This window comes from Salmo trutta, chromosome 21, assembly GCF_901001165.1.
Source record: "Salmo trutta chromosome 21, fSalTru1.1, whole genome shotgun sequence".
NCBI classification, from domain to species: Eukaryota; Metazoa; Chordata; class Actinopteri; order Salmoniformes; family Salmonidae; genus Salmo; species Salmo trutta.
Genome location: NC_042977.1, coordinates 14,923,127 through 14,932,672, shown reverse-complemented (window position 1 = coordinate 14,932,672; position 9,546 = coordinate 14,923,127). Strand labels below are relative to the sequence as shown.

At 43.9% G+C, this 9,546-nt stretch overlaps 1 protein-coding gene across 1 annotated transcript; it reads right to left on the bottom strand.

Annotated features, from left to right (window-relative positions):
* Positions 1-261: 261 nt before the first annotated feature.
* Positions 262-7,618, bottom strand: LOC115156766 (AP-2 complex subunit mu-A). Its single transcript, XM_029704436.1, has 12 exons — positions 7,476-7,618; positions 6,359-6,480; positions 3,479-3,744; positions 3,287-3,369; positions 3,149-3,154; positions 2,885-3,020; positions 2,599-2,743; positions 1,498-1,623; positions 1,204-1,339; positions 861-958; positions 660-771; positions 262-553 (listed from the first exon to the last, which is right to left on the bottom strand). The coding sequence occupies exons 2-12, from the start codon at positions 6,430-6,432 to the stop codon at positions 419-421; spliced, it is 1,317 nt and encodes a 438-aa protein (XP_029560296.1). The 5' UTR covers positions 6,433-6,480; positions 7,476-7,618; the 3' UTR covers positions 262-418.
* Between the last annotated feature and the right edge of the window lie 1,928 nt (positions 7,619-9,546).

Genomic DNA, 9,546 nt, shown 5'->3' with positions numbered 1-9,546 from the left:
AGACTGGACTGTAACACTGATTTTCACATTGCGTATATTTTGGGATGTGAGCACTCAGTCGGACCTGGTGAAGATCTGTTTCAGAGCAATACGTTGTCAGTGAATTGTGAGCATAGACAGTGTGCAGGCCTTTCCGTTCATTCAAAGTATTATTTGAGCCCGGCACCTGAGTTTAGGATGTGAGTATGACCACAAACTGTCTTTTCTACAGGACCCGTTTGTTTACCAGTTAAAAATTATACTAAAAGAGATGCGACAACGTTTGGCATATCTGTGCGTTATAAAAACATTTTTTATTCATCCCCAACATTGAGTAAAGGATAAGGGGAGAGATTGAGATGGCAGGAAGAGAGAGGGACAGGAACATATATAGAGGGAGATTGCTTGGTATACCTCTCCTCAGGCTCGCTCTCTAACATTAGCAGCGAGTCTCATAGATGCCACTTTGGCCAATGTAGCGCACCCATTTGACAACATCATGGTCACTGTAGTTCAGCTTGGACTCAAACACCTTCAAGTAACGCACCTTCAGCCCAGAGGGGGCAAATGGAACCTGAGGGGGGGGACAAAGATATCCAGGTTAGGAGTTGTATGCAACTGCATTTTAATACAGTAAGCTGAAAGGCTCAAATGATCATTGCGTGTGACTGCAGCCATACCTCAAAGTTCATGGAGATGGGAGGACGCGCCCACTTCTTCTTATCGTTGGTGGGCAGCAGCTCGATTTCAGCACTGATCTGAGACTCCTTCATCCCAGCCATGCGCTTAATCCTACATGCAGGAAACAAACATTCAACATCGAAAAGTGCCATTCAAAATTAAAGGGGGTACCCGTGATAGAGACGGTTGACATAACTCACTTCCATACGATGGCGTTCTCGCTGGCCTTGTACTTGGCCTTACCCTTCATGCAGATCACCTGGACACCGCTGGTGTTGAGCGGTGTGGGAATGCGCACCTGGAGCAACGGTAAACAAGTCATAACATGATAAAGTCTCATGCAGCAGACTAAACGTGAACTTGTAAGAACAACAACTGCAATTAACAGACCGAGCATAAACAAAGGGTTATGATACAAAACATACCAACTTCAAAAAGAGTACAATTTACCCCAAGATCGCATGAAAGACCAGTTTCAAACAAACAAACTGACAGAACACCACAATCTAAAAAAATTAAATAAAAACGAGGCTGAATAACTACCTCAATTTTCTGGGCCAGTAGCGAGGGTTTGAAGTTGGACTTGATGACCACTTTGACCTCCAGCTTGGTGCGGCCCACCTCCCGGACCAGCGGAATGACTCGGAAAGGTAGGATGATGTCTTTAGTGGTTCGGTATCTAGACGCAGGGGTAAAAAAAACATGGGGGGGGGGGGGGGGGGGGGTGGTGGATCAAAATCATTAGACAACGCACACAGACAAAGCGAGAGGACTTAAACATGCGAGCCCATGCACAGGGTCAATCTAGGTTTGAAGTTTAGCCTGTGACACACTTACCTCATGAGCTCATACTCTCCATCGGGGGGGATGAAGCTGATGCTGCGCTCCGAGTCAAACTTACTGAGACGCACACACTGGTTGAACGTACAGTCGTCGATGGCTATGGACTGCTTACCACTGGTACTACAGGGTCAGAGGGAGAAGAGAGTTGAACGTCTATCCGCGTACACACACACACACCTGGTCATACTGACACATTCAAACAAACAAAACCAAACCAGTCATTTAAAACACACTGTTCTACATGCCCCACATCCTAATACAACACCACAGAAACACAATACGTATACAAAAAAGGGACACCGTGGCTACAACACAGCAACCCTGTGGATGCTAACCATTTCCATCACTGTCAAAGACTGGGTCCGGGTTAAGGGTCAAGCGGGTAAACTAACAACACTCAGTAATGACTAAGAAATAAACAACCAATTGGGCAGTCCACTAAAGATTTGAGGAGGCAAGTCAGATTTGTATCAATTGGCACAAAGCACAAATTGATACAGTAATTCCAGTAAATATTGGATTCTCCTCAAATGCTTAATAAAGCAGTCACCATTAATGGCACGATAGCCAAGACAGCGGGACATATGGAGGTAAGGCCAGACATCAATACAGTACCTTCCTCCTCCCCCTAAATCACTGAGGTACAGCACAGAGAGAGAGAGAGAGAGAGAGAAAGGAGACACATCGAAAGGAAAACAAATTGTAAGCCTTAAGCAATGCTCTAAATTGAAGTCTTAGTCCAGGGACTGACAGTTAGGGCAGTAAACTGTCTGGGGGAAAAAAAAAAAAAAAATTCTACTGTTCACAGAAGGTTAAGTCAGAATCAACACAATTGCCCATCAGTCTGAAATGTCTAAGTTGAAAATCAATACAAGACATCCATTCTTTATCCAATTCTGCAGCACAAGTCTTATATTTAGCCCCACCCCTTTAATGTCAAGCTCCGTCCAGGGTTGGAGTGAATTGCTTTTCAACTCAGAAACTAAAGCAAAATTCTAATTCTCCTCATGAAATGTGCAATTTCAGTATACTTCCTGAAACTAAATGGAATCGACCCCCAACCCTGGCTCTGTCCAAACAGCCACTCTTACTCACCTCTTTCCCGCCTCATTAGTGACCCCGCCTTTACCAGCCTTATCAATTACAATTTTGTCGTTCATGCCAAATTTGCATTCTGGCATTCCGCTCAGGTAGCTCTTCATTACCACACGGCCGGACACGTGGGCGCTCAGGACCTGACCTGGATGGGGTAAAGTTAAAAGGGTCAATCACTAGGAAACAACATTACTCCTACAACTCCCCTAGATACTTTCCCTCTTAGCATATTCAACAGGACAACTGTTTAGGCCGTTTACGTTCAAGCGTTATGACAATCATTCACCTTGAGGCGACATGAGCAGGTTGACACTCTCCAGCACATCCAAGAAGAGCTCATTGCGTCGATACTTGATGCCCTCGCGACGCCAGCCAATCTGCCCGGTCACCTGACTAGTGATCTGAGACTGCTCTTCCTTTGTCTGGAAAAGGAGAGAGAGAAAGATCAACAGGATATCAAGTGGAAAAAACTGTGTATGGTTGCAACCAGGCCTAATGTCCCAAATAGAACTGAAATGAACAGCCCGAACCAAATGAGGCTCATCATTACCTGATGCTGCAACCAGCCGTGTCCACAATCCCAGAGAAAGAAAAAGAAGAGAGTCAAAAAACAGATGGCCCACAGTTCTGCTAAAGAGCCCATCGCAGAGCGTTACGGCAGTGACACGGAGATATTCGTCATCCTCACCTGGCCCTTGATGCCCTGCTGAGTGATGAAGGTCTTCAGTGCTCCCGTCTCAGAGTTCTGGGGATACCCGAAATCCAGGATCTCTGCACAAAACAAAGAAATCAAATGATGAAGAGGGTAAGAGAGGAACCGAACAGGAAAAATAGATATCAAAATGGCATAAGAGTGAGAAATTTGGTCAGCCGCAGTTACCGTCGAGCAGCTCGTAGATCAGCACAAAGTTGTTCTTGATGTTCTCCTCGCTGATCTTGCCAAAGTAGGAAGCCATGACATCGCACATCTTGTAGAGGAACTCGAACACCATGGCGGCGTTGACGTTCTGCTTGGTAACCACTGCCAGCCAGATGTTGGAACGCTTGACATGGAAGAAGCTGGTACGTGCAATGTTGGTCACTGGAGAGCGCACCTGCTGCCGGGCGTGGATTACATTCACACGGAACGCGTCCACCGCGTTGCGCCTGAGAAAAGAAGGTAGAGCAAGCAGTGATGGCAATTTAGCAATTTTGTTGCTAGATTTAGCAACTTTTCAGACCACCCTGGCAACTTTGTTTTCAAACAGCACCTAGCAACAAATGTTGCTACTTTTAAACATGTATTTGGAACTTTTAGCAACTTTTCAAAAGTGACTCAAACGCTGCAAAAGTGCATTGTGAGTGACGTCAGCAGCAGGCGCTCAGCTCGTGCACAGGCAGCAGCAGGCCAGCAGCAATTTCAGCAAATTGCAAATCATTGTTGGCTGACTGCAGCAGCAGTACGGGTTTGACGAGCCAAACCCAATGAATATAGTTAGTCATGAATGTTTGATCTTGAACAGACAACATCAATCAACGTCTCAATCAAAATTGTACAGCCAGAAGTACAGAAAAGAGTGGGAGTCTGTACCTGAACAAATGTCAAATCATATTTTTTTTGCCGAGATGGCCAGTCAATTTGAGTAAGATTGTGAATTCTACGAAATCACAACGTCATTTAGCAACTTATCAACCTGCCTCTAGCAACTTACCCTGAACATTTGTTGGCAACACAGAGCAAGGAAGAGGAGTGCTTTCATGTTATGAGTAAATGTGGAAGAGGATGTACCTCCATCTGCAGTTGATCACAACAAAAGCAAACTCATAATACGCTCTTGGTTAATAGTACACACACATCAGTAGTGTGTATAAATTACAACTGTTTCCCTGGGACTTTCAGAGGGATAGTCAACTGTCAAGCATTTGTCAACTACACTACCTACCATATTCTTTTTTCCAGACCTACTTGACATTCAAGTTCCTGGTAGAATATAAAAGACTATTGTGCCCCCCCCCCCCCCGAACATCGTAATAGTACGCTTTGCTGAGGACAGCACATATTAACTTGTCTGAGAACTGGGAAGATGACTGAATCTCCCAAACTGACTTGACCATTCTGGCACTGATAGAGCAATATTTTACTTAGAGGGTGAAGATTAGTGGGAAGGTTAGAGTGCTTTAGAGATCTGGTGTGGATGTATAAATAACTGAAGGGTTTACTACAGATGAGAAAGCATGTCCAGACAAGACTGCAGAGTCCCAATCAGTGATGTTCAAGATTCAGGAATACATTCCCAGGTGCAGGGTCCACAACTTCTGTGAGCTTGACAGTGAAACTGACATTGACCATAAAGCTACTGCCTAGTAGTTTATCATACCTTTATTCATTTGAAACCAGGACAGATTCTGGGAACCAGTTCCCTGAAATTCAAATCTCTGGAACCAATTTCAGATGAGGGACTCTGCAGAGCCAGACTCAGCACTAGCCAGCCTCTACCCATGAGAGTGGACAGAGAGAGATGAGGTATGGACAGAAGGGACACTTGTACCATACATGATCATTTAACAGGGTCTGTCTATCTGTTTTTTTAGAAAGCAATGTCCAGTAAGGAGGGAAGAGATACTAGTGGGTAAGGTGAGGACAGTAGATGCACTGGTTGGTTGCAGTAATTGAGTTGGTGTTCTTTGGTCACTGATATGTCAGGTGACATGACAAAAGGGTCATCAGGTAGTTGCTGTGGGCCAGAGGACATGCATCGGGAGTCACTGATTGGTTGCCATGGGTCAGGGGACATGCTTGATAGGCTGGTGCATCGCTTACCTATTTCTACAGTGGCCAAGATGGACAGATGGAGGAAAATGGCAGAAGGATAAAGAGGTAGAGGGATGATATAAAAGGAGAGGAAAGAGACAAAAATGTACACAAAGACATTTGTGCATGTACACAGATTGAGTAACATGGTGTTTAAAAAGGCCATACCACTGTAGTAAACTGCCAAATGCAGTCTAAATTAGTTAAATTTATTACTTTTTCCACCAATAGTGGTTGAATTTAAGAGAGAGTGGAGTCTAATCTAAGGCAACTTGAATGCGTCAACAAATCTTGTATCTGAAAAATCTTGGCATTATTTTGCAGTGCCAAGCAAGATCAACCCTAGATGTAGTGGTGGGGTGAGAAAATCTAATCAAATGTTCAAATATGCTTCCTAAACTGACAGGGAAATGCTTACTTACAGGCCCTTCCCAACAACGGAGGGGAAAAAATGGAAATGATTGAAAAATAATGACACGAGGAATAAATGCACAACGACTAACGATAACTTGTCTAAATATACAGGGTACCAGTACCAAGTCGATGTGCATGGGTACGAGGCAATTGAGATACAGTATGTACATATAGGTAGGGGTAAAGTGACTAGGCAACAGTATAGATAAACAGTAACAGCAGCGTATGTGATGAGTCAAAAGAGTTGATGCATTCGCTACTGCTGAAATCTTGCATTGTCTAAGACCTGATACAAGAGCCATTATCCCCAAGATGATTATAGCCTAGCTATTAGCGCAGTTATTTTGTTCGGTGGGTGCACTGTGCTAATGACCCAATGAGTACATGACCTAAGTAGTAAGTTCAATGCCTACGTAGTTACATTGAACCCCTATCAGATTCATCTCCCAACTTACTTCAGGCCAACCAGGTGGACACCACTTCCCATCTCCCTCTGCCCTTATGACGGCATTGTAACAGAACCTCCTTAACTCCCCAAAACCAATTACCACTTACCCTATATCATCGCGGTAGACTCGGGAGATAAGGACCTCCCCTTTGTGGTTGTAGATGAACAGTCCTCCGATCATCGTGGCTGTTCCTTAGTCCAAACTGGCCATGGTGAAAACGAACTCCGTCTGATTGAGAGGGTGATATTACATTTCACCGGGTCAAATTCCAGGTACATGTATTTGGAGAATAAAGATGATTCTGAATTACCCAGATATCAAGGGTGTTTTCAGCAGAGTATCCCATTACTCCCCCACAGTGGTGAATAAGTCAGTCACTATGGTGATGTACACACACACACACACACATCCTAATGTAGGGTTCATGCTGGGTAGGTTAGATGTATAATGGTAAATATTAAAGCTAGTCAATGTTACAAAACTCCAGTAGTAGCTAGCTATGACTATGGGAGTGGTTTCAGGTTCATATGGATGGTTGCTGGTATTGGGAAAAGGAATAGACAAATTTCCTGATTATGCAAAGTGTGGGCCAAATAATGTATTATTCATTTGTTATAGTTTATAATATGATGAGGCGTATGAATACTATGAAATGAAAGACATGCCTGGAATTCTAGCTGTGTGTGACTTCCTGTTACAGTACTACCGTAGAACAGAAAGCAAGACAGTTTCCCCCATTCCAGCACAACATGGCTTTACTTATTAACTGGACACACACGTAGCTGGATTAGCAAGTTAATTTCCCATCCACGAAAGGGGAATGTTGTTGGTGTTCGCTGACATGGTGTGCATGAAATCACTAAGCGGTTTAATTGCTATTTTATTGCCCCAAGATGTCTGCCTGCCTGACCGGAAAAGATAGCTAACCATCTCGACAAGTTCATACATTGTTGATATTCTCTTTAGCTAACGTTAGTTACGCGTTCAGATTTAACTTCAGTGGCTTGGGAAAAATACGATGGGGATTTAACCAACTATTGAGCTGCAGAGCTAGGAAAACTAGTTAGCAAGGTAGTTAGTTAACTAGCAAAATAGGCAGAACCTAGCCAGCCTAACAATTGGCAAACTATTGCCTAGCTTGTATAAACGGTAACGTAAACGAGCTATACCGTTTTTACTGTTAAATATGCTGAGATTTATCTTGGATATAATTATCATCTTACCGGAGTCTTCTCTCACGCCTAGGTTCACACCTTTTTTTCTCAGAGATATTTCTGGGTCACACACACCAGGTAATTATGCTGCTCCCACTCATCTAAATCAGCTGACCACCGTCTAGGAACATACAGAGAAGGATCTGATAATAGCCCGGAAGTAAATCCGCACTTACAGCCATATTTAAACATGTTGCACATTGAATACATGGAGTAGGGAGGAAAAAACGCATTAAAACACGATTTAAATTAACTTTCGTTATGGCTGTGGTCGCAACCATTCAATTAATACGTCTCATGAAAGTGGGTCCCCATTGTCGTTTTTTCACAGGTCCAATTTTCCCCCATTTAGGTCTCTTACAGCAACCATATTATTGGCAGCCCTGGTGTGAAAGGGAGGAATGACCGTAATATGACGCTAAATATTTTGGTGTGTAACTTGGCATCCCATGTTAAATGAACTGAAATAAAAGATCCCAGAAATGTTCCATATGCCCAAAAAACGTATTTTGCTCAAATTGTGTGGTCAAATTTGCTTACATCCCAGTTAGTGAGCATGTCTCATTTGCCACGATAATCCATCCACTTGACAGGTGTGGCACATTATTAAGAAGCTGATGAAACAGCATGATCATTACACAGGTGCACCTTATGCTGGGGACACGAAAAGGCTACTAGCATGCTCGGTTGTAACAACAAAATATCCCAAGTTGGGGGAGCTTGCAATTGGCATGCTGACTGCAGGAATGTCAACCAGAGCTGTTGCCAGAAAAATGAATGTTTATCACTCTACCATAAGCAGCCTCCAATGTCGTTTCAGAGAATTTGGCAGTATGCCTAACCGGCCTCAACCGCAGATCACGTGTAACCACGCCAGCTAATGACCTCAACATCTAGCTTCTTCACCTGCGGGATTGTCTGAGACCAGCTGATGAAACTGGGTTTGCACAACCTGTCAGAAACCGTCTCAGGGAAACTCATCTTCCTGCTTGTCATCCTCACGAGGATCTTGACCTGACTGCGGTTCGGCGTCGTAACCGACTTCAGTGGGCAAATGTTCACCTTCGATGGCCACTGGCACGCTGGAGAAGTGTGGTCTTCATGGATGAATCCTGGTTTCAACTGTACCGGGCAGATGGCAGACGTATGATGTAGTGTGGGCGAGCGGTTTGCTGATGTCAACGTTGTGAACAGAGTGCCCAATGGCGGGGTTATGGTATGGGCAGACTTAAGCTACGACAACGAACACAACTGCATTTTAGCAATACCATGACGAGAACCTAAGCCCCATTGTCGTGCCATTCATCCGCCGCCATCACCTCAACATAATGCAAGGCTCTGTACACAATTCCTGGAAGCAGTCCCAGTTCTTCCATGGCCTGCATACTCACCAGACATGTCACCCATTGAGCATGTTTGGAATAATCTGAGACAGCCTGTTCCAGTTACCACCAATATCTAGCAACTTCGCACAGTGGGACAACATTTACACAGGCCACAATCAATACTTTATCAACTATGTGGAAATGTGTCGTGCTGCATGAGGCAAATTGAGGTCCCACCAGATACTGACTAGTTCTTATACACGCCCCTACTTTTTTTCTTAAGGTATCTGTGACCAACAGATATTCCCAGTCATGTGAAATCCATAGATTAGGGCCTAATGAATTTAATTCAATTCGACTGATTTTCGTTATACAATCTAACTAAGTAAAATATTTGAAATTGTTGCATGTTACGTTTGTTTTTCAGTGTACAATTTAAGAGTACTCTATAAGGAAAAAAATAGAATCTGTGCGGTATGGGAGTGATGTGAGACTACATATCGTTCTTTCCTCTTCGGAGCGCACTGGTGTCATTTCGCTCGACCAAACCACAAGTACTTTCAAGTTTCGCACTTCCACTGGATCCCCCTCACCTACCGTACGAACGTCCTATACAGCGATAAAAACAACAATCTCCAACCCAGACCACCCACTCAAGTCTCCACCACTGCTTTGATCTCCCATCAGGTCAGAGAAAGCAGACAATGAAATGCCTCGCACTTCGGGAGGAGTTTATTTATTATTATGGACAACTC

Bases quoted from the DNA above. Each gene is read 5' to 3' on its own strand.
- LOC115156766 (XM_029704436.1), bottom strand. From the start codon at position 6,432: ATGATCGGAGGACTGTTCATCTACAACCACAAAGGGGAGGTCCTTATC. The intron at 3,370-3,478 runs GTAACTGCGGCT...TGTTTTGTGCAG, and splicing joins GATCTACGAGCTGCTCGACG to AGATCCTGGATTTCGGGTAT. The intron at 772-860 runs GTGAGTTATGTC...TCCTGCATGTAG, and splicing joins GAGAACGCCATCGTATGGAA to GATTAAGCGCATGGCTGGGA.